At 42.5% G+C, this 25316-nt stretch overlaps 1 protein-coding gene across 1 annotated transcript in view; it reads left to right on the forward strand.

Annotated features, from left to right (window-relative positions):
• Positions 1–25316, forward strand: part of mycbp2 (MYC binding protein 2) — a 386518-nt gene that overhangs the window by 115948 nt on the left and 245254 nt on the right. The window contains exons 10-11 of the mRNA XM_082967288.1: positions 5396–5534; positions 5933–6009. Coding sequence (XP_082823414.1) covers positions 5396–5534; positions 5933–6009 — 216 coding nt within the window. The remainder of the gene's footprint in view (positions 1–5395; positions 5535–5932; positions 6010–25316) is intronic.

The raw sequence follows: 25316 nt of genomic DNA on the forward strand, positions 1-25316 counted from the left end.
TTATTGAAGACTGAGGATCTTTGCAATAACGTGACACTTCCTACGGCTCCCATAGGCTCTCAGAGCCCGGGAAAAAGCTGAACGATATCGAGGCAGGCTCTGGCTGAAACACTTTATCGCGTTTGGCAAGTGGCCGCTCAGAGTACTATGGGCTTAGGCGCGTGCCCGAGTCGACCGAATGCTTTCTTTTCTTTTGTCTGTTTACCTAAACGCAGATTCCCGGTCGGAATATTATCGCTTTTTTATGAGAAAAATGGCATAAAAATTGATTTTAAACAGCGGTTGACATGCTTCGAAGTACGGTAATGGAATATTTAGATTTTTTTTGTCACAAATTGCGCCATGCTCGTCACCCTTATTTACCCTTTCGGATAGTGTCTCGAACGCACGAACAAAACGCCGCTGTTTGGATATAACTATGGATTATTTTGAACCAAACCAACATTTGTTATTGAAGTAGAAGTCCTGGGAGTGCATTCTGACGAAGACAGCAAAGGTAATAAAATGTTTCTTATAGTAAATCTGACTTTGATGAGTGCTAAACATGCTGGGTGTCTAAATAGCTAGCCCTGTGATGCCGGGCTATCTACTGAGAATATTGCAAAATGTGCTTTCACCGAAAAGCTATTTTAAAATCGGACATATCGAGTGCATAGAGGAGTTCTGTATCTATAATTCTTAAAATAATTGTTATGCTTTTTGTGAACGTTTATCGTGAGTAATTTAGTAAATTCACCGGCAGTGTTCGGTGGGAATGCTAGTCACATGCTTGTCACATGCTAATGTAAAAAGCTGGTTTTTGATATAAATATGAACTTGATTGAACAAAACATTCATGTATTGTATAACATAATGTCCTAGGGTTGTCATCTGATGAAGATCATCAAAGGTTAGTGCTACATTTAGCTGTGGTTTGGGTTTATGTGACATTATATGCTAGCTTGAAAAATGGGTGTCTGATTATTTCTGGCTGGGTACTCTGCTGACATAATCTAATGTTTTGCTTTCGTTGTAAAGCCTTTTTGAAATCGGACAGTGTGGTTAGATTAACGAGAGTCTTGTCTTTAAAATGGTGTAAAATAGAACATATGTTTGAAAAATTGAAGGTTTTGCATTTCTAAGGTATTTGAATAACGCGCCACGGGATTACACTGGCTGTTGAGTAGGTGGGACGCAAGCGTCCCACCTAGCCCATAGAGGTTAACAGATGTAGCTGCTCTGTCCTGCCGATACATGGAGAAGCCAGCCAGCTCTATATTATCCGTGTCGTCGTTCAGCCATGTCTCGGTGAAACATAAAATATTATAGTTTTTAATCTTGGTAGAATAGTCTTAATCATAGATCGTTCTTACAAGGCACCCCACCCTCCTCCCCCTTTTGTTCACACTGATTTGGGCCTTGTCTTAACAAAAAGCAGTATATCCTTCTTTGTCCAGTTCGAGGTGGTTACATGCATTTCTGATGTCCGGATGCGCTTTTCAGTCATAAAAGACGGTGTCGTGTCTTTGCTGTCATTAATGTGATGACGATTGTTTTGTCTGTTCTCACATGGGTGTGTTCACTGACTAGTTATATGAAAAACAATTCTCTCATTTAGAAGGCTAACATCACATTTCATCTTCTCACAAATAGTTTCATATTTAATCACATAAGTTCCCCAACATTAGAATGTGAGCCTGACAACTGGGAAATATACACATTCAGAGATACAGTTATGTTGTTATACTGTCCTTAGTTACATTTAACAAATTTGACAGGATTGTTCTTTGAGTACCCACGGACCATTCCAACTGTTGGGAATACAGAAATATTGTGTAATTATTCAACCATTTGATGTTACCGTACTGCAAAGTCTCTCTCTTTGGTAACAAAGGGATTTAACTTCCAACTTCCAGGTAATTACGACTGTCATAAAACAGCCAACTTCACACCTCTTCCTCTCTGCGGGGGAGAGACATATGGGGTGGAAGGAAAATCTGGGCAAGTCATGACAATGGTAACAGCAACATTATGTACACAATGAGTTACAAACAAAATAGCACAGTTGGTTAGGAGCCCGTAAAACGGCACCCATCCCCTCCGGTACCATTAATCATTGGGGCAGGTAACGTTCCCTTGGCATCCACCAAACCCAGATTCGTCCATCGGACTGCCAGATGGTAAAACGTGATTCATCACTCCAGAGAAGGCGTTTCCAATTCTCCAGAGTCCAATGGCGGCAAGTTTTACATCACTCCAGCCGACACTTGGCATTGCACATGGTGAACTTAGGTTTGTGTGCGGCTGCTCGGCCAAGGAAACCCATTTCATGAAGCTCCCGACAAACACTTCTTGTGCTGACGTTGCTTCGAGGAAGTTTGTAACTGAGGACAGACAATTTTTACATGCTTCAGCACTCGGTTGCTACTAGAAGTTTACACTTCACAGTAACAGCACTTACAGTTGACCGTGCCAGCTCTAGCAGAGCAGACATTTGAGGAACTGACTTGTTAGAAAGGTGGCATCCGGACGGTGCCACACTGAAAGTCAATGAGCTCTTCAGTAAGGCCATTCAACTGCCAATGTTTGTCTATGGAGATTGCATGGCTGTGTGCTCGATTTTGTACACCGGTCAGCAATGGTGTGGCTGAAATAGCTGAATTTACTAATTTGCAGGGGTGTCCACATTTTATGTGTGGGTGTGTGTGTGTGTGTGTGTGTGTGTGTGTGTGTTTAGACCCTATAGCCAAAACTTTCATCAGAAGGTAGCCAGCTAATTAGCTAAGTTACTAGCCATTTAATCATTGTTAGCCACTGCTAACGGCCTTTACCCTCTGCTCAGTCACCAGCCGTTTTTTTTAGCCTGGATAATACCTGCCAGCCTCGGACTATTTTTCTCCACTACAACGCTAGATTCGTTAGATTCCTGCCGACCATTGATCATCACAGCTAGCTATCTTCAACTGAGTGACCCAGCCCCGACGCTAGCCCTGAGCCAGGCGCATCTCCCGGCTAGCAAGCGAAATTCCCACAGCTACAATACCTCTTTCGCCATCTGGCCCGGTCCCTTCGTCGACACAGCGCCCCGCCGTTCCACCACGACTGGTCCGCAGACGTAATTCCATCAGCTGTGCCTTCAACCGGCCTTTGCCGAACAACGGAGCAGACGCTTCTACTTACCCCAGACTGCTAACTTTAAACGTCTCCCGCGTGCTAGTGTAGTAACGACTACTTAGCTTCTTCCCCGTTTCATCTATTGCTGTACACTATGATCACTTGGCTGCATAGCTGATGCCTGCTTGACTGTTCATTTGTCACCGTACTCCACTTTGTTTACCTTTGTTTATCTTTCGGCACTAGCCCCGAAGTTAACTGACCATCTCTGCCCATTCATCACCATTTTACCTGTTGACTTAGCTGATTAGCTGTTGTTGTCTTACCCGTTGTTGACTTAGCTAGCTCTCCCAATCAACACCTGTGATTGCTTTATGCCTCGCTTTGTCTCTCTTAAATGTCAATATGCCTTGTATACTGTTGTTTAGGATAATTATCATTGTTTTAGTTTACTGCGGAGCCCCTAGTCCCACTGTACATGCCTTAGATACCTCCTTTGTCCCACCTCCCACACATGCGGTGACCTCACCCAGTATAACCAGCATGTCCAGAGATGCAAACTCTCTTATCATCACTCAGTGCCTGGGCTTACCTCCACTGTACCCACACCCCACCATACCCCTGTCTGCACATTATGCCCTGAATCTATTCTACCACGTTCAGAAATCTGCTCCTTTTATTCTCTGTCCCCAACGCACCAGACAGACAGTTTTGCTAGCCTTTAGCCGTACCCTCATCCTACTCCTCCTCTGTTCCTCGGGTGATGTGGAGGCTAACCTAGGCCCTGCGTTTCTCCAGGCACTCTCATTTGTTGACTTCTGTAATCGAAAAGGCCTTGGTTTCATGCATGTTAACATCAGAAGCCTCCTCCCTAAGTTTGTTTTATACCGCCTTATGCCACCCACCACTGCGACCTGTATGCTCTAGTCGGCTGGCCCTCGCTACATATTCGTCGCCATACCCACTGGCTCCAGGTCATCTACAAGTCTATGCTAGGTAAAGCCCCGCCTTATCTCAGCTCACTGGTCACGATAACAACACCCACCCGTAGCACGCGCTCCAGCAGGTGTATCTCACTGGTCATCCCTAAAGCCAACACCTCGTTTGGCCGCCTTTCCTTCCAGTTCTCTGCTGCCAGTGACTGGAACAAATTGAAAAAATCACTGAAGCTGGAGACTTACATTTCCCTCACTAACTTTAAACATCAGCTATCTGAGCAGCTAACTGATCGCTGCAGCTGTACATAGTCCATCTGTAAATAGCCCATCCAATCTACCTACCTTAGCCCCATATTGTTTTTATTTACTTTGCTGCTCTTTTGCACACCAGTGTCACTACTTACACACCATCATCTGCTCATCTATCACTCCAGTGTTAATCTACTAAATTGTAGTTACTTTGCTACAATGGCCTATTTATTGCCATACCTCCTCATGCCATTTGCACACACTGTATATAGACTTTCTTTTTTTTCCTATTGTGTTGACTGTACGCTTGTTTATTCCATGTAACTCTGTTGTTGTTTCTGTCGCACTGCTTTGCTTTATCTTGGCCAGGTCGCAGTTGTAAATGAGAACTTGTTCTCAACTAGCCTACCTGGTTAAATGAAGGTGAAATGATAACAGTATAATTCTATAGGGAGTTATTTTTATTTTTTTACTAATGGGCATATTAAATAATTTTGAATAAGTAGTGAAGTGCAATAATGGAGATAGACACGAGCCTGCAACACTATCAGAGCAGAGAGTGGGAGAGAGCTCATAGAAATAGAATCTCAAGCACATACATTTCTCTCCCCTCTGCAACCGCCATGCGTTGCTCTCAAAACATACAATATTGCACAAACCTAAGCCAGGGCCCAACCCAACTGGTATGCTGTGGCCTGATGCCATAGCTAGCTAGCTAGGGGTGTGTCTCCATGCACAAACACACACAGTGCATGGTTGTCAAAATCGTCATATCTAAATATCTTTGCATGTCAGGGATGCCTGACTTTGCGTGTTCTTATGTGTGTTACTCAGGACTAGGTTTTCAAAATTCCAGTAATGTTCCTTAAAATTCGCAGGTATTCCAGAAATCCTGGGTGGACGGATTCTGGATTTCCTGCTTTTTCTCTCCTGATTCTAGGAATCTTCCAACCAGGATTTCTGGAAAACCTGGACATTTTGAGAAGAAGTTACTGAAATTGTGCAACCCCACTTATTGAGTCCAAGCTTCTGTATGACCACAAGAATATTTGAATCCTTTATACTTGGTATATTTCAATGTGGAACTAAATAAGCCGTTGCCATGTTTCCCTCAGGATGGGTTTGTGGTGCGGATCTATGCGGCCAGTACAGACCCAGCACTGCAGAAGGAGCTTCAGCTGAAACTGGCCAGGAAGTGTCTCCATGCCTGCGGCATCTCTCTGTTTGACCTGGAGAAAGACCTTCACATCATCAGTGAGTCATACTGACTATGCTCTCGGGTGAAGTTTCCTCTAGGTACAGATCTATGGTCAGCTTCCCTTCCCCCAATCATAACCTTAACCATTAGCGGGGGAAATGCTAAACTCAACCAAGGTCAGTGTCTAGGGAAACTTCACCATCTCACTCTGTCAAATATTGGCATGAGGCATAATCACATGTGTGTTTTTAGGTGGAGACTGTTGTCACTGAATCAGAGGATGGACTCATTGTAATGAATGGAATAAATGCAAACCACCATACCTTTCTATTCATTCCATTCCAGGGATTGCAATGCACCAGTCTCCACGTGTGCATTTCTGTAATATATTTTTTGGTGTGTGAATTTGTGCGTCTGTGTTTCTCATATCAAAATGTGTTTTTGTGTTTTCAAGCTACAGGGTTTGACGAGGAGGCAGCATTGCTGGGAGCAGGCAGGGAATTTGCTTTGATGAAAACGGCCTCAGGAAAGGTAAGAACACCAGAACTGTACAAACTGAGATGCATGTGTGTTACCGTTGCTGTGGGTGCAAAGAAGATTGAATTCGAGAAGCAGGCAATCATCATTCTAATCTGATGTGACCAGCAACACGAGGGCTCTGCTCGGTCTGTTCTTCCTCTTTATATAGACACACACAAACACACACTCCTTCTGCCTCACACAAGTCCATTAACCTCCATCTGTTAATTGAACGCTCCCTAACACAACAACATCTGCTTGAAGTTAACAAATTTGAGCTACTTCAGTCACGTGACCACCAGTGTATATACTAAGAACCAAATGGAGGCGAAACAAGGATAGACTAACATGGAATTGTCCAATAGTTTTCTGTTGCAAAGCGTTACCCGTTACTATATATTTTTGGTGCACTGCCTCTTATGCTTAATTTCTTAAACGAACACAGACACATGGCTCGACACTCAGTTCAAATGTTACTAAAACCATTATTTTGATAAGTAATTTCACACTTTCATTCTTCTGCTAGAGGAAATAGTCTGGAAAAAATCAGGTTCTTTTAGTCATGTTGCCACAGACGCAACCAGTCATTAATTCTGTTATGCAAAATGTCTAGTCGTCTGTTCTCACGAGTGGTGACTATCTAGGCTGAGTAAAGTTAATTTCACTTCCTAGCTAGCAAGCCAACTTCAGCACCTGGAATGACAGTAAACTACTCGCATTTCCGTTAGAGCTTTGTGTTTATTGGCATTTTCAAAGATGTTGATGTGTGAATTGCTCTGGCTCAGAAAAAGTAAATTTCTCTTCTGGACACTTCACTATATATGGTACAAGGGAGATTGCTGGAGTCCCTAGACTTTGTTTACAATGTTGACATCAGTAAACCGCTCACCCACACGTCTGCTATCTGCCCGTTTCAGTTGAAACCGAGATTCATCTGTGAAGAGCACACTTCTCCAGTGTGCCAGTGGCCATCTAAAGTGATTTTCCAACTGAAGTTGGCTACGACTCCGAACTGCAGTCAGGTCAAGACCCTGGTGAAGATGACGAGCACGCCGATTAGCTTGAATTAACATTAAATTCTCTGGCCACAGGTGTGGTGGAAATTCCTGCAGTCAGCATGCCAATTGCACGCTCCCTCAACTTGAGACATCTGTGGAATTGTGTTGTGTGACAAAACTGTACTTTTTAGAGTGGCCTTTTATTGTCCCCAGCACAAGGTGAACCTGTGTAATGATCATGCTGTTTTAATCATCTTCTTGATATGCCACACCTGTCAGGTGGATGGATTATCTTGGCAATGGAGAAATGCTCACTAACAGGGATGAAAACAAATTTGTGCACCAACATGAGCGAAATAAGCTTTTTGTGCATATGGAATGTTTCTGGAATGTTTTATTTCACCTCATGACACACAGGACCAACAATTTACATGATGCATTTATATTTTTGTTCAGTGTAGCTCGTCTGGTATGCTCGCGTCACAGGACAGCTCACGGCTGTGTTTCCCTTTAATCTGTGATAGTTTGCATGCACTGTCACATCCGACAAGTGTCGGAGCCGGTGTTGTCGGATTTGATCTTAGTCCTGTATTGACGATTTGCCTTTTTGATGGTTTGACGGAGGGCGTAGCGGGATTTTTTGTAAGCCTCCGGATTAGTGTCCCGGTCCTTGAAAGCGGCAGCTCTAGCCTTTAGCTCGGTGTGGATGTTGCTTGTAATCCATGGCTTCTGGTTGGGATATGTACAGTGCCTTCAGGAAGTATTTACAACCCTTTTACTTTTTCTACCTTTTGTTACAGCCTTAATTTAAAATTGATTAAATTCAGATTTTGTCACTGGCCTACACACAATACCCCATAATGTCAAGGGGAATTATTTTTTTAGAAATATTGACAAATGTAATTAAAAATGTTAATCTGAAAAGTCTTCAGTCAATTACTATTCAACCCCTTTGTTATGGCAAGCCCAAATAAGTTCAGGAGTAAAAATATGCCTAAAAAGTCACATAAGTACATGCAATCACTCTATGTGCAATAATAGTGCTTAGCACAATTATCTGTAAGGTCCCAGAGTTGAGCAGAGAATTTCAAACACAGATTAAACCACAAAGACCAATAAGGTTTTCCAATGCCTCGCCAAGGAGGGCACCTATTGGTAGATGGGTAAAAATAAGAAAAGCAGACATTGAATATCCCTTTGAGCATGGGGAAGTTATTAGTTACTCTTTGGATGATGTATCAATATACCCAGTCACTACAAAGATACAGGCATCCAGAGAGAAAGGAAACCACTCATGGATTTCACCATGAGGCCAATGGTGACTTTAAAACTGTTAGAGTTTAATGGCTGTGATAGAAAACTGAGGATGGATCATCAACATTGTAGTTACTCCAGAATACTAACCTAAATGACAGAGTGAAAAGAAGGAAGCCTGTACAGAATAAAAATGCATCCTGTTTGCAATAAGGCACTAAAGTAAATCTGAAAAAAATGTGGCAAAGTAAATCTGAAAAAAATGTGGCAAAGAAATTAACTTTATGTCCTGAATAGAAAGTGTTATGTTTGGGGCAAACACAACACATCACTGAGTACCACTCATATTTTGAAGCATGGTGGTGACTACATCATGTTTTGTGTATGCTTGTCATCGGCAAGGACTAGGTCAGGGGTGTCAAACTTAATCAGCGCACGGGCCATATTAAAACAACACATCACTGAGTACCTCTCTTCATATTTTGAAGCATGGTGGTGACTACATCATGTTTTGGGTATGCTTGTCATCGGCAAGGACTAGGTCAGGGGTGTCAAACTTAATCAGCGCACGGGCCATATTAAAACAACAAATCGAATTTGCACACCAGACAGCCTTGTATGCACTTTTTTTTTAAACAAACATAAAACTCAGACGAAACTGGCCATTGTTTTATAAAAAAATAATATGCCCCTTTATTAATGTCCAATTATGTACGTAGTTGCTGTATAAAGCATTTTAAAACAAAATATATAACTAATATTTGTCCAGCTTTTGCTACTATGCTTGCAGATGTGCATAATATGCGACCCTAATCAAACAGTATTAAATTACACCAATTAACAAAAACATAGCTAGGTTGTTGTAACATTTAAACTTAAATGTTTGTTTTTTAATATCTGCATTGCATGTATTGGTGTGATTGAGTGCAACATTGTGATTGAGTGCACGATATATCAGTGAGCATGTCGGAATCGGCCGATATTAGCTAAAAACGTTGGCATTGGCCCGATGTCTATTTGAGTGTTGCAGTCATTTCAGTCTCTGTAGTAGCTTATGTGTATAGTGTTGAGTCATCCGCATACATAGACACACTGACTTTACTCAAAGTCAGTGGCATGTCATTGGTAAAGATTGAAAAAAGTAAGGGGCCTAGACAGCTGCCCTGGGGAATTCCTGACGCTACCTAGATTATGTTTGAGACGCTTCCATTAAAGAACTGTTAGACAGGTAACTTTCTCCACAATATAGCAGGGGGTGTAAAGCCATAACACATACGTTTTTCCATCAGCAGACTATAATCGATAATGTCAAAAGCCGCACTGAAGTCTAACAAAACAGCTCCCACAATCGTTTAATCATCAATTTGTCTCAGCCAATCATCAGTTATTTGTGTCAGTGCCGTGCTTGTTTTTCTTCCCTATAAGCGTTGTCAATTTGTTTATTGTAGAATAGTATTGTATCTGGTCAAACACCATTTTTTTACCAGATTTGGTAACAGGCCGATTGGTCTGCTATTCTTGGGTAGCAGAATTACTTTTGCTTCCCTCCAGGCCTGAGGGCACACACTTTATAGTAGGCTTATATTGAGGATATGGCAAATAGGAGTGGCAATATCGTCCGCTATTATCCGTAGTCATTTTCCATCCATGTTGTCATTCCCGGTGGCTTGTCGTTGTTCATAGACAACAATTTTTTTCCACATTATCCCAACGCACTTTATGGAATTCACAATTACAATGCTTGTCTTTCATCATTTGTTATAATCAGTTATACTTGGATGTGTAGTGTCAGTGTTTGTTGCTGGCATGTCATGCCTAAGTTTGCTCAGGAAATTGGCAATTTAAGTGGGTTTTGTGACGAATGAGCAATCTGATTCAGTGAATGATTAAGCAAAGTTTGCCTTCTTGCCCACATTTTCATTTAAGGTGCACCAAAGACTTTTACTACCATTCTTTGTCAATTATCTTTGTTTCATAGTGTAGTTTCTTCTTTTTATTCAGTTTAGTCACAATTTCTCAATTTGCAGTACGTTTGCCAATCGGTTGTAAAGCCAGACTTATTTGCCATTACTTTTGCCTAGTCCCTCTCAACCATAACATTTTTTAATTCCTAATCAACTTAAGTTGATTTAAGTTTTAGTCATTTTCTTAACCTGTTAGGGCTAGGGGGCAGTATTGACACGGCTGGATAAAAAACGTACCCGATTTAATCTGGTTACTACTCCTGCCCAGTAACTAGAATATGCATATAATTATTGGCTTTGGATAGAAAACACCCTAAAGTTTCTAAAACTGTTTGAATGGTGTCTGTGAGTATAACAGAACTCATATGGCAGGCAAAAACCTGAGAAGATTTCATGCAGGAAGTGGCCTGTCTGACAAGGTGTCGTTCTTCTTGTCTCTGTTTATTGAAGAGTGAGGATCTTAGCTGTCCTGTGACACTTCCTACGGCTGCCATAGGTTCTCAGAAGGCGGCAAAACGCTGAATCGTGGCTTTGGAGGCTCTGGCTGAAACAAAGTAGCGCGTTTGGGTAGTGGCTGGTTACAGTACTGTGAGACTCAGGCTCGTGCCCGCGTCGACCGAAAGCTTTGTTTTCTTTCCTCTGTTTAGCTAAATGGACATTCCCGGTCGGAATATTATCGCTTTTTTACGAGAAAAATGGCATAAAAAATGGATTTTAAACAGCGGTTGACATGCTTCGAAGTACGGTAATGGAATATTTAGATTTTTTTTGTCATGAAATGCGCCATGCGCGCGACCCCGATTTACCATTTCGGATAGTGTCTGGGACGCACGAACAAAACGCCGCTATTCGGATATAACGATGGATTATTTTGGACCAAACCAACATTTGTTAATGAAGTAGCAGTCCTGGGAGTGCATTCTGACGAAGACAACAAAAGGTAATCAAACTTTTATAATAGTAAATCTGATATTGGTGAGTGCTAAACTTGCCGGGTGTCTAAGTAGCTAGCCCGTGATGGCTGGGCTATGTACTTAGAATATTGCAAAATGTGCTTTCACCAAAAAGCTATTTTAAAATCGGACATATCGAGTGCATAGAGGAGTTCTGTATCTATAATTCTTAAAATAATTGTTATGCTTTTTGTGAACGTTTATCGTGAGTAATTTAGTAAATTGTTAGTGAATTCGCCGGAAGTTTGCTAGTTCTGAACGTCACATGCTAATGTAAAAAGCTGGTTTTTGATATAAATATGGACTTGATTGAACAAAACATGCATGTATTGTATAACATAATGTCCTAGGGTTGTCATCTGATGAAGATCATCAAAGGTTAGTGCTGCATTTAGCTGTCTTCTGGGTTTTTGTGACATTATATGCTAGCTTGAAAAATGGGTGTCTGATTATTTCTGGCTTGGTACTCTGCTGACATAATCGAATGTTTTGCTTTCGTTGTAAAGCCTTTTTGAAATCGGACAGTGTGGTTAGATTAACGAGAGTCTTGTCTTTAAATAGCTGTAAAATAGAGACAAATTTTACAACCGGTCATAAAATTGATGGTTGTATGGGGAACTTCTTTATGGCTCTATCACTTCCTAATAAGTGTCAAAGAAAATGAAACGAAAAGGAATGAAAGCATAAAAAAAGATGTATACAAAACAGAGTTATCACACCTTAATTATCTAATAGGACTGTATTCCATATACAATTGAAGTCGAAGTTTACATACACATAGGTTGGAGTCATTAAAACTCGTTTTTAAACCACTCCCCAAATTTCTGGTTAACAAACTATAGTTTTTGCAAGTCGGTTAGGACATCTACTTTGTGCATGACACAAGTAATTTTTCCAACAATTGTTTCAGACTACAGATTATTTCACTTATAATTCACTATATCACAATTCCAGTGGGCCAGAAGTTTACATAAACTAAGTTGAATGTGCCTTTAAACAGCTTGGAACGTTCCAGAAAATGCCATGGCTTTAGAAGCTACTGATGGTCTAATTGACATCATTTGAGTCAATTGGAGGTGTACCTGTGGATGTATTTCAAGGCCTACCTTCAAACTCAGTGCCTCTTTGCTTGACATCATAGGAAAATCAAAAGAAATCACCCTAGACCTCACAGAAAAAAAATTGTAGACCTCCACAAATCTGGTTCATCCTTGGGAGCAATATCCAAATGCCTGAAGGTACCACGTTCATCTGTACGAACAATAGTACGCAAGTATAAACACCATGGGACCACGCAGCTGTCATACTGCTCAGGAAGGAGACACTTTCTGTCTCCTAGAGATGAATGCCCCCCAAAAATTAAGGGAACACTAAAATAACACATCTGAATGAATGAAATAATCTTATTAAATACTTTTTTCTTTACATAGTTGAATGTGCTGACAACAAAATCACACAAAAATAATTCATGGAAATCCAATTTATCAACCCATGGAGGTCTGGATTTGGAGTCACACTCAAAATTGAAGTGGAAAACCACACTACAGGCTGATCCAACTTTGATGTAAAACAAGTGAAAATGAGGCTCATTAGTGTGTGTGGCCTCCACGTGCCTGTATGACCTCCCTACAACGCCTGGGCATGCTCCTGATGAGGTGGCGGATGGTCTCCTGAGGGATCTCCTCCCAGACCTGGACTAAAGCATCCGCCAACTCCTGGACAGTCTGGGGTGCAACGTGGCGTTGGTGGATGGAGCGAGACATGATCACAGATGTGCTCAATTGGATTCAGGTCTGGGGAACGGGCGGGCCAGTCCATAGCATCAATGCCTTCCTCTTGCAGGAACTGCTGACACACTCCAGCCACATGAGGTCTAGCATTGTCTTGCATTAGGAGGAACCCAGGGCCAACCGCACCAGCATATGGTCTCACAAGGGGTCTGAGAATCTCATCTCGGTACCTAATGGCAGTCAGGCTACCTCTGGCGAGCACATGGAGGGCTGTGCGGCCCCCAAAGAAATGCCACCCCACACCATGACTGACCCACCGCCAAACCGGTCATGCTGGAGGATGTTGCAGGCAGCAGAACGTTCTCCATGGCGTCTCCAGACTCTGTCACGTCTGTCACATGTGCTCAGTGTGAACCTGCTTTCATCTGTGAAGAGCACAGGGCGCCAGTGGCGAATTTGCCAATCTTGGTGTTCTATGGCAAATGCCAAACGTCCTGCACGGTGTTGGGCTGTAAGCACAACCCCCACCTGTGGACGTCGGGCCCTCATAGCACCCTCATGGAGTCTGTTTCTGACCGTTTGAGCAGACACATGCACATTTCTGGCCTGCTGGAGGTCATTTTGCAGGGCTCTGGCAGTGCTCCTCCTGCTCCTCCATGCACAAAGGCGGAGGTAGCGGTCCTGCTGCTGGGTTGTTGCCCTCCTACGGCCTCCTCCACGTCTCCTGGTAGCACCTCCATGCTCTGGACACTACGCTGACAGACACAGCAAACCTTCTTGCCACAGCTTGCATTGATGTGCCATCCTGGATGAGCTGCACTACCTGAGCCACTTGTGTGGGTTGTAGACTCCGTCTCATGCTACCACTAGAGTGAAAGCACCGCCAGCATTCAAAAGTGACCAAAACATCAGCCAGGAAGCATAGGAACTGAGAAGTGGTCCTTTATTGGGGGTGTCTTGCTAATTGCCTATAATTTCCACCTGTTGTCTATTCCATTTGCACAACAGCATGTGAAGTTTATTGTCAATCAGTGTTGCTTCCTAAGTGGACAGTTTGATTTCACAGAAGTGTGATTGACTTGGAGTTACATTGTGTTGTTTAAGTGTTCCCTTTATTTTTTTGAGCAGTGTACTTTGGTGCGAATCAATCCCAGAACAAGAGCAAAGGACCCTGTGAAGATGATGGAGGAAACGAGTACAAAAGTATCTATATCCACAGTAAAACGAGTTCTGTATCAACAGAACCTGAAAGGCCGCTCAGCAAGGAAGAAACCACTGCTCCAAAACCACCATAAAAAAGGCCAGACTGTGATTTGCAACTGCACATAGGGACAAAGATCATACTTTTTGGAGAAATGTCCTCTGGTCTGATGAAACAAAAATAGAACCGTTTGGCCATAATGACCATAGTTATGTTTGGAGGAAAAAGGGGGAGGCTTGCAAGCCGAAGAATACCATCCCAACCTTGAAGCACGGGGGTGACATCATCATGTTGTGGGGTGCTTTGCTGCAGGAGAGACTGGTGCACTTCACAAAATAGATGGCTTCATGAGGAAGTAAAATTATGTTGATATATAGAAGCATCATTTCAAGACATCAGTCAGGAATTTAAAGCTTGGTCTCAAATGGGTCTTCCAAATGGATAATGACCCCAAGCATACTTCCAAAGTTGTGGAATAATGGCTTAAGGACAACAAAGTCAAGGTATTGGAGTGGCCATCACAAAGCCCTGACCTCATTCCTATAGAACATTTGTCATCAGAACTGAAAAAGTGTGTGCGAGCAAGGAGGCCTACAAACCTGACTCAGTTACACCAGCTCTGTCAGGAGGAATGGGCCAAAATTCACCCAACTTATTGTGGGAAGCTTGTGGAAGGCTACCTGAAACGTTTGACCCAAGTTAAACAATTGAATGGCAATGCTACCAAATACTAATAGTGTATGTAAACTTCTGACCCACTGGTAATATGATGAAAGATATAAAAGCTGAAATAAATCATTCTCTCTACTATTATTCTGACATTTCACATTCTTAGGATCACCACTTTATTTTAACTGACCTAAGAGAGGGAACTTTTACTAGGATAAAATGTCAGGATTTGTGAAAAACTGAGTTTAAATGTACTTGGCTAAGGTGTATGTAAATTTCCGATTTCAACTGCACGTCCACGATCTTGGCAAAATGACCCTTTCATGGCATTGTCTGTCCTATCTAGTGTGTTCCTAATTCGTGGTGTGTAGCTTAGGGCGCTAACTGTCGTTGCACCAATGTGTTCCTAACCATAAACATCAATGCCTTTCTTTAAAATCAATACACATGTATATATATTTAAACCTGCATATTTAGTTAATATTGCCCGCTAACATGAATTTCTTTTAACTAGGGAAATCGTGTCACTTCTCTTGCATTCCGTGCAAGCTGTCAGGGTATATGCAGCAGTTTGGGCCGCCTGGCTCGTTGCGAACTGTGTGAAGACCATTTATTCCTAACAAAGACCGTAATTAATTTGCCAGAATTGTACATAATTATGACATAACATTGAAGGTTGTGCAATATTTAGACTTAGGGTTGCCACCCGTTAGATTAAATAAGGAACGGTTCCGTATTTCACTGAAATAATAAACGTTTATTTTTTTTAATGACAGTTTCTGGATTTGACCATATTAATGACCTAAGGCTCGTATTTCTGTGTGTTATTATGTTATAATTAAGTCTATGATTTGATAGAGCAGTCTGACTGAGCGGTGGTAGGCAGCAGCAGTCTCGTAAGCATTCATTCAAACAGCACTTTTGTGCGTTTGCCAGCAGCTCTTTGCTGTGCTTCAAGCATTGAGCTGTTTATGACTTCAAGCCTATTAACTCCAGAGATTAGGCTTGTGTAACCGATGTGAAATGGCTAGCTAGTTAGCGGGGTGCGCGCTAAAAGCATTTCAATTGGTGACGTCACTCGCTCTGAGACCTTGAAGTAGTTGTTCCCCTTTTGTGGGTAATGATGTTCGAGGGTGGCTGTTGTCGATGTGTTCCTGGTTCGAGCCCAGGTAGGGGCGAGGAGAGGGAGGGAAGCTATACTGTTACACTGGCAATACTAAAGTGCCTATAAGAACATGCAATAGTCAAAGGTATATGAAATACAAATGGTATAGAGAGAAATAGTCCTATAATTCCTATAATAACTACAACCTAAAACTTCTTACCTGGGAATATTGAAGACTCATGTTAAAAGGAACCACCAGCTTTCATATGTTCTCATGTTCTGAGCAAGGAACTTAAATGTTAGCTTTTTTACATGGCACTTTTACTTTCTTCTCCAACACTTTGTTTTTGCATTATTTAAACCAAATTGAACATGTTTCATTATTTGAGGCTAAATTGATTTTATTGATGTATTATATTAAGTTACGTGTTCATTCAGTATTGTTGTAATTGTCATTATTAAAAATACATAAAAAAAAATAAAATTGTCCGATTAATCGTTATTGGCTTTTTTTGGTCCTCCAATAAATCGTATCGGCGTTGAAAAATCATAATCGGTCGACCTCTAGTCTGTAGAGACATCAATTAAACCAGGCGAGGTCACCTCGTATGGGAGGTGGGGCAAGATGTTTAGCTGAGGCATATTGAGCAGGGCTGAAGGCTCTGCAGTGAAATAAGTCAATCACTAACCAAAACAGCAATGGACAAGGCATATTGACATTAGGGAGAGGCATGCGTAGCCGAGTGATCATTGGGCCCAGTGAGTAGTTTGGCATGCTGGAGACATGGCGATTCAGACAGCTAGCGGGCCGGGGCTAGCAGATGGGCATTCTGGGGACGTCGCGACGGAGGAGCCTGTTGAGAAACACCCTCGGGCGGAATACGTCGGTAGTCAAGTCTTGATGGATCGGCGGGGCTCCGTATCGTCAATAAAAGGGGTCCAGGCAAATTGGCAAAATAGGTATTGTAGCCCAAGGAGTGGCTGATGGACCTCTTCAGCTAGCCAGGAGATGGGAGGACTGTATTTCATAGCTATGTTTCCACGGAGGAGCTAACTTCATGACGGAAGTTCTCTATAGCACTGAACCAGTCATACGCGGTGTGATCATGGTTCATGACTTCTAATAACTTTCCTCCTGAATGAAGGGTTGTATTTATTAGTGGCATGTGTGTTAACCCTCAGAAGAGTGTTTTGGAGATTTCCTTCCACGTGTTGCAATCTGAGTGGCTACTGACTCTTCTGTCGCTGTTATCAATAGCAATTTGACTTGTTTGGTCTCTAACCTTCTTACTGATTGTGGCTGGACTGACTGTGCTGGAATTGGTACTGGTACTCAAGGGGACCAGTTATCCTACTGATTTTATGCTGAAATGTTATCCTACCGGAACACATGATTAGAGCATTTTACTAGTTGCATTGTAGTTGAAACTACACTTGGCAAGGAATGATTATTGTTACCATTTGTTTTAGAGGTGGACGTCCACTGGACTTCCTTTATGACCAGTGTGGTACACCTCAGTGATACCTTAGGTGTGTTCTAAGGTTATCCCTGTCGAGGGGCCTGTCCGCTCCTCTCTGTTCTCATGGGGAAGTTTACAACTGGATTTGTTTTCTGCTTTGGCGGCCTCGTACAGTGTTGTACATAGTCTCGACCCATAGTCAGTCCCCCACAAAGCGGAAAATGTATCGGAGGCAGAGTACACTCTGCCCGTCGACGCTTTTATTGCTGAGACGACCGCAGTGCTTGCGGAAGTGTCCGAAAGACAAACTTATCCTGTCTCAGATACAGTATTGCACGACTCCAAGGAGGAGGGAAGTTGCTCCTTCACAGACCCTGCTTGCTCGAAATCATGAAATTAATGGTCAATCAGGTTTGCTGATTGAGTGTGACGAGATATCGTAATATCTCCTTGGGTCGGATTTTGCGCCAAGAGGTTTCAAAATGTTTTTTCCTCAGGGGGTGCTGTCGACAGATACCCCTCGTGGATGACTGTGTTGCAACTAGTGTTAGGAGAAGACATTGTGGTCAGTGGAGACGGCACTGTGACCTGTGACCGTACTTGGTTGGTTTTCCAATCCATCAGTGGGAGTAAACAAAACAACTTTGCTCCAAGTAGCAGGGGTTCAGATTCAAGGTTGGTAACATACACAGGGTGAACAAGCGATACGTCCTGGGAGTGTAGTTTTAGCATGGATCTCAATGTGAGAGGCGAGGTAGTCTGAGTGAAACCTCGAAGTGTAGTGTCGCATCATTCAACTTTTAACCAACGTTTAGCTGGCTTTCAAGCCCTTTCGAGATCATTGAGAGATGAGCAACATTGTCGAGCCCAAATCAATTAGCACATCACAGGTTAAGCAGTACTCCCTGACTGTTTCCAGGTATGGCTTCTGAGTTGCTTTTTGTGGGCATATTTCCCTCAAAGTGGAGTGGTTGTTTGCAATGACGTGATGTCATTTGTGTTCATGGTGAAAACAGATTGACTTATCGGGTTTCGAGTGGAATTGGCTCTTGCGAAGTGTTTGACCTTTTTCTTCACCACCTTTGTATCAGAGTCTATAGACAAAGCCTGTGGACCTGTTTCTTGATCGAGTGGGCCCTAGATAGGGTCTCGAGTGAGAGCGGGAGTAATTTGATTGTTAACGTCCTTGTTAAGGGTGTTAATTCCAGCGGACCTGTTGTCTGGCAATTCCACGTTTAGTCCTAGTGACTTATCTTTTTCCCTTTTCTCAAGTTTTTCTCGCTTTAGTTCTCCACATAGTAGAACTTCCTGAGAACATTGGTCTACATTTTGATCATCATTGTACCCTTGTGCTCTGACAGTTTGTGTGGGTTGGGTGCAGGTACATGGCGATTAGGTCGGTTGTAGCGGTAGTCGTTTCGATGGCGACATACTTTAATTATTTTGACCGCGGTGGGTGTTAGAATCCATTGTTGTGCGTCATCTCTCAACGCTTCAATACCTGATAATGTACCCTCTAACTGGAGTTAGTGCTCCTGGTCAAACTTCAAAACCGAGATGTCAGGGCTCTTAGCATTACGTACTTTTGATGCCTCAAAATCTGTGCTTGCAAGCTCTGAGTTGTAAGATTGGCAAGCCAACGTCGGCTGTAAGGCCCAAGTAGGTAACGAAGTTGGGATATATGTTCGACAGAAACATTTGTTTGAATGGTAACAGCTCTTCCATTCCTGTTTCAGTGAGTAGGCCAAAGCAAGCTGAACGAAGCCTGTTATAGTAAGCTTGTGGGTGTTCATTTCGAGCTTGTTTGACAGTGTTAGCCAAGGGGCTGTGCTGTGTGCGAGTCGCAGAACCACTGAATTCTATTTTCAAAGCTGTGACAAGTTTAGCATAGTCGTTTTGCACATGTTGCTGTTGTAGACAAATTAACCTTGTCACGTTTCTATTCGACATTCGCTTTAACAGGTAAAGCCTGTCAGAACCCGTAGAACCCGTTCGAGTAGCCATCCAATGCGTCCTCTGTGTCTGCTAGGAACGTCTGTGTCGTTTGGCTTACCTGGAACGGGGTCAAAGGTGCGGAAGGTTTTGACGAGTTTGTCAAGGCGTTCCGTGCCAAGCGGGAGGTTAAGGTTGGCTTCATCCTGTGGGGAAATGGCGGCCAAAACCCCAAGTGGAGAATCCAAGCTTTGTCGGGGAAGAGGCACCATATTACTCTGTGCCGAATGGCCAAGGGGAGAAGACTGAGGGACACGTGAGAGAGGCAAAGTCTGAAACCTTCTTTCGTCTTCACTCCTTTGAGTACAGAGCTCTGGTTGTTTAGTTGGGTAGACACGCTGTAGCGTGTGACCGTTCTGGAATTCCTCCAGATTGTACTTAAGGGTAGCATAGTCCACTTGGGCGCTTAGAGTACTGATTTTAGACATATGAGTGTTACACTTGCTTGGTTCGGCCTCATACTTATCTGTCATGGTTTGTAGGTAGAGGTCTTGAGTACGGCGCGAGAGATTTAGTGAAGAGATTTCCTCCGCTTGCGTAGAAATCAATATTTCCATCTTCATCACATGAGTTCTGTCATCATTCATTTGGTCAGCGACTTCAATGAGTTCTGCTGATTTCTCATCCAACTTAGTTATTGTGTGTAGAAATCAATATTTCCATCTTCATCACATGAGTTCTGTCATCATTCATTTGGTCAGCGACTTCAATGAGTTCTGCTGATTTGTCATCCAACTTAGTTATTGTGTTCATTAACTGATTGTCTTTGGCCTGCAGCATTACGACTAGAACATTATAGCTTTGAGTAACGTTCATCAAAACTGCATGCGTGTTATCAAATTGTGCGCTCCGGTTTGTAGATAACTCAACAGATTTATCTAGTTTGTAGTGGACTACATTGTATTTAGTATTGGCTAAATTGAGTTGTTCCTGTTGAAAACGATTTTGTTGAAGAGTTTGCTCGTTCATTGTCAAGTTTTCAATTGCTATTATTTGTTCAGTTTTCAAACGTTGTTCCTCGGCTGGCAGAATGTTTACCTTTCCTGCTTTCGCCATTAGTTGCTCGTTTCTTTCCCCTGTCCCTTCATATCAGCCATTTCTTGCTCGTGCTTCTGAGTGCTGCGGTACTGGACCGATACTAATATCTGATGGTGATACATCAGGGCTAAACTGGAGAGAACCTTTACAAGGCCTGCGCCTGATGGTTGATTTTGGAGAGCATTTGTCTCTATTTCTAGCTTGCATATTATCATTTTTATTTTTTCCAAAGTTTGATTCATTGGAAGCTTAAAAAAAACAGATTTTAATCTATTTTAAGACGTTAATGGACCATCAATACTGGATCAGTAATGTTGAATGTGAATGAATTTGCAAAAGCAAATTTAAATGATTAATCAACGTTAATGATCAATCATACCTGTATAGGCTATCTGGGAAATAAACTTTAATTAACCTGGATGCAGCAATGCTTTCAGGTTAATGTGAAAATGTAAAAAATATCTCATAAATTAAATGACACACCGATATCCAATCAGTTGAGATTGACTGGATATCATAAGTGTAACCAGTAGTTGAAATGTGAGTATACATTCACCACCAGGGTCACTTATCCCTGGGGCTGAAACCACATGGAATTCCCGCGAAGGCGGGACTTCCGTCAATACTGGATCAGTACTGTGGGAGTTAGCGTACGCTCATTGGAGCCATCTTTGATCCTCACCTAGGAGCGAGAGTCATGACAATACTATAATCCACAGTTCAGATCTCTGAGATAAGGGTAACTGTGCAGTGTTTAAGTATTTGATACCAAATCAACTGAAATCTAGTCAATGAGTTGGTTTAAATGCCATGTATAATTGTACCCCCGCCCCCACCCCCCAAACAACAATAATTAGTACATATACACTGAGTATACCAAACATTAGGAACACCTTCCTAATATTGAGTTGCACCACCCCCTTTTCCCCTCAGATCAGCCTTAATTTGTCAGGGCATGGACTCCACAAGGATGCTGGCCCATGGTGATGCAAATGCTTCCCACAGTTGTCAATTTGGCTGGATGTCCTTTGGGTGGTGAACTGTTCTTGATGCCACGGGAAACTGTTCAGCATGGAAAAGCCCGGCAGCATTGCAGTTCTTGACACAAACCGGTGCACCTGGCACCTACAACCATACCCTGTTCAAAGGCACTTAAATCTTTTGTCTTGCCCATTCACCCTCTGAATGGCACACATACGTTATCCATGTCTCAATTGTCTCATGACTTTAAAATCCTTTAACCTGTCCCCTCCCCTTCATCTACATTGATCGAAGTGGATTTAACAAGTGACATCAATAAGGGATCATAGCTTTAACCTGATCAGTCTGTCATGAAAAGAGCAGTGTTCTTAATGTTTTGTACTCTCAGTGTATGTATCAATGTGATATGTCAAAAAATAAATAGGGGTGGTATACAGAAGATAGCCCTATTTGGTAAATGACCAAGTTCATATTATGTCAATAACAGCTCAAATAAGCAAAGATAAATGACAGTCCTTCATTACTTTAAGACATGAAGGTCAGTCAATCCGGAGAATTTCAAGAACTTTAAAGGCTTCTTCAAGTTCAGTCGCAAAAACCATCAAGCGCTATGATGAAACTGGCACTTATGAGGACTGCCACAGGAAAGGAAGACCCAGAGTTAACTCTGCTGCAGGGAAAAAGTTCAGTAGAGTTACCAGCCTCAGAAATTGCAGCCCAAATAAATGCTTCACATAGTTCAAGTAACAAACACATCTCAACATCAACTATTCAGATGAGACTGCTTGAATCAGGCCTTCACGGTCGATTTGCTACTAAAGGACACAAATGAAGAAGAGATTTGTTTGAGCCAAGAAACACGAGCAATGGACATTAAACCGGTGGAAATCTGTCCTTTGGTCTGAAATTTGAGAGTTTTGGTTCCAACCGCTGCGTCTTTGTGAGACTGTGTAAGGGCTATTTAACCAAGGAGGAGAGTGATGGAGTGCTGCATCAGATTGAGATGGTTTGGGATGAGTTGGACTGAAAAGTGAAGGAAAAGCATCCAACAAGTGCTCAGCATATGTTGGAACTCCTTCAAGACTATTGGAAAATAATTCCTCATGAAGCAGTTTGAGAGAATGCCGAGAGTGTGCAAAGCTGTCATCAAAGCAAAGGGTGGCTACTTTGAAGAATCTCAAATATAAAATACATTTAGATTTGTTTAACACTTTTTTTTGTTACTACGTGATTCCATATGTTATTTCATAGTTTTGATGTCTTCGGTATTATTTTACGATGTAAAAATAAAGAAAAACCCTTGAATGAGTAGGTGTGTCCAACCTTTTGACTGGTACTGTATATTGTTGTTATATTCTCGAAACCTTGCTACAGTCCACATAGCTAGCTACTGATGACTGGTACTGTATATCGTTGTTATATTCTAGAAACCTTGCTACAGTCCACATAGCTAGCTACTGATGACTGGTACTGTATATCGTTGTTATATTCTAGAAACCTTGCTACAGTCCACATAGCTAGCTACTGATGACTGGTACTGTATATTGTTGTTATATTCTAGAAACCTTCCTACAATCCACATAGCTAGCTACTGATGACTGGTACTGTATATAGTTGTTATATTCTAGAAACCTTGCTACAGTCCACATAGCTAGCTACTGATGGTGTGAGTTAGGTTAAGTTAGCTTGCTTTCCCCCAGCAGTTTCAATCTAGCTAGCTAGCTAATATAATTTTTATCAGTTGAGGTGTCTTAGCTCTTATTATTAATTAATATAATAGGAAATACTCCAAATGCAAGGAAGTGAACTGGAGCTTCATATTTACTAAAGCTAGTTAGTACAAGAATAACAGACTAGCTCTGCGCATGACCAAGGGTGCTCCGTTCTTAAAGGGGACATCAGTAATTAACAGAACATAACATTCATTCTCTTATACAATCAGTTACTTTTACCAAACCACAACAGAAACATTTCCTAGAACTTGTAGTTATTTTGCATCTTTGATTTGAACTTGAACAGTCATATGTTTTGCTTCTGTTTGTTTGTTTGTTTGTTTGTTTCAGTCCAGTCTGTCTGGTGGATGGTGCCTTCGTTCCGGGTAGCGTTTTGGATTGTCTGGAGGTTCCTGCACATCCTCAGTGTGTGCTTGAATATATAGCTTCTGCTATAGCAGCACCTTCATCAACACGTTCCCTTCTTTCAACTTTGGGGTCTCTGTACTGTCCCATCGCCCTCTACAGTTACCCGTGTGTCTTTCCCAGAAGCTCTCTGTACCTGTTCTCTCTCAATTGTTGTTCTGTTTTCTGTGGAATGCATTTGGTTAATGTGACGGCGCCGCATTGTCTGGGCTCACTTGAACCTAGTAAGTTCTGTGTCCCGTTTGTGCGTGTACTGTCCATCTGGTCCATTTCCCTCCCCTTCTGTAGTCTCGCACCATCACTTCCTGTCCTGTTCAGAGATGGCGCTTCCGGCCGCTGGAGAGCATCTTGGCTTGTTTGTTCAGCACTTCATTATATCTGTTTGGCTTCATGATGTCCAGCTGTGTGCCGAGAGGCCACCTGAACATCAGTGTTGCTGGGCTTTCATTTGTCGTGGGGTGTTTCGGTAGGAGGCCAGGAACTTGGCCGGTTTTGTTTGCAAAGTCCATTTCTCTCGTTTTGTCTCGAGTCCTTGCTTTAGGGTTTGCATGGTGACAGGTTGGTACTGAACTGAGGTTGTTTGATTCCGTTTACTGACATGAATCTTGTAAACTCGTCACTTACGAAAGCTTGCGTGCTGTCGCATACCAGCTGCAGACGCAATCTGAAGCGTGCAAATGTTGTTCTGAGACACACTATTGTCTGAGCTGAGGTGGAGGAGAAACACCTCTGGCCATTTGGAATGGGCATCAACTATAACCAGAAACGTGCTTTTCAAAGGGGCTGGCGTAGTTCACATGAATTCTCTGGGACAGGAGCAGGCATGTGAAGGAGTCAGCTCCTTTCTGCCTGTAGCTGGCCATCCTGACATGGTGTAGGTATATACTTTTGACAATGTCACATCTTTCCTTGTCTCCTGGTTGGTAATAGTGTTTGTGACAGGTAGTGCCTTGAGCTGAGAGGTATGGAAAATGTCCACTGCATGCACACTCCTTTGTCTTTCTCTTGTACAAGGCAGTCTGTATAATTCATCAGCATTTGTGTGGAGGGACGACGGCTTAAACTCAATGTCTTTCATATGACCGGCAAGGAGCGAGGCGTATAGCTGTAACCTGGCCATTGTCATTGCCGGAATGCCTTTCTTTGGACTGAATATGGAAAGCAGTGGCTGGTGATCCATAACCAGTGTGAAATGCCATATAGGTATGCTTGGAATTTCTTGATGCCCCACATTAGTGCCAGGACTTATTTGTCGATAGTTCTTCTCTGCATTATTCAATCTTCGTGACGCAAAGGGCATTGGCCTCTGACCCATCTTTCAGTGTGTTTGAAAGGACCCGCCCCTAAGCCATAAGGGGACGCACAACAAGTTAATTTCACTGGCAGTTTGGGGTCGTAATGCATCAGGACCTGTTCAGATGTGATGAGCCGTTTTGCCTCAAGAAACACATTTTCACACTGTGCTGTCCACTGATATGTCCTATTCTTTTCCAGGAGCTGATTGAGAGGCTGAAAAGGTTTGGGAGGAATCTTCTGTAGTAATTGGTCAGTCCAGTGAAAGATGTCACGTTTTGCGGTCGTGGTGCCTGTACCACTGCGTCAATTTTGTCCTGTGTTTTGTGCAATCCATTGCGGTCGATTTCATGTTCACAGAAGACTGTCTTGTCTTTAAGAACTCAGACTTCTGTAAGTTTGCCTGTAGTCCATACTCTTTCAGTCTTCTCAGGACCTTTTCCAGGTTAGCCATGTGATCTTTGTGTCTGCATCCTGTTATGATCATGTCATCCAGGATACATTGGGTTCCTGGGATTTCTTGAAAGATGTGGTCAATAGTTC

The sequence above is a fragment of the Salmo salar genome, chromosome 21 (assembly GCF_965601325.2).
Source record: "Salmo salar chromosome 21, fSalSal1, whole genome shotgun sequence".
NCBI classification, from domain to species: Eukaryota; Metazoa; Chordata; class Actinopteri; order Salmoniformes; family Salmonidae; genus Salmo; species Salmo salar.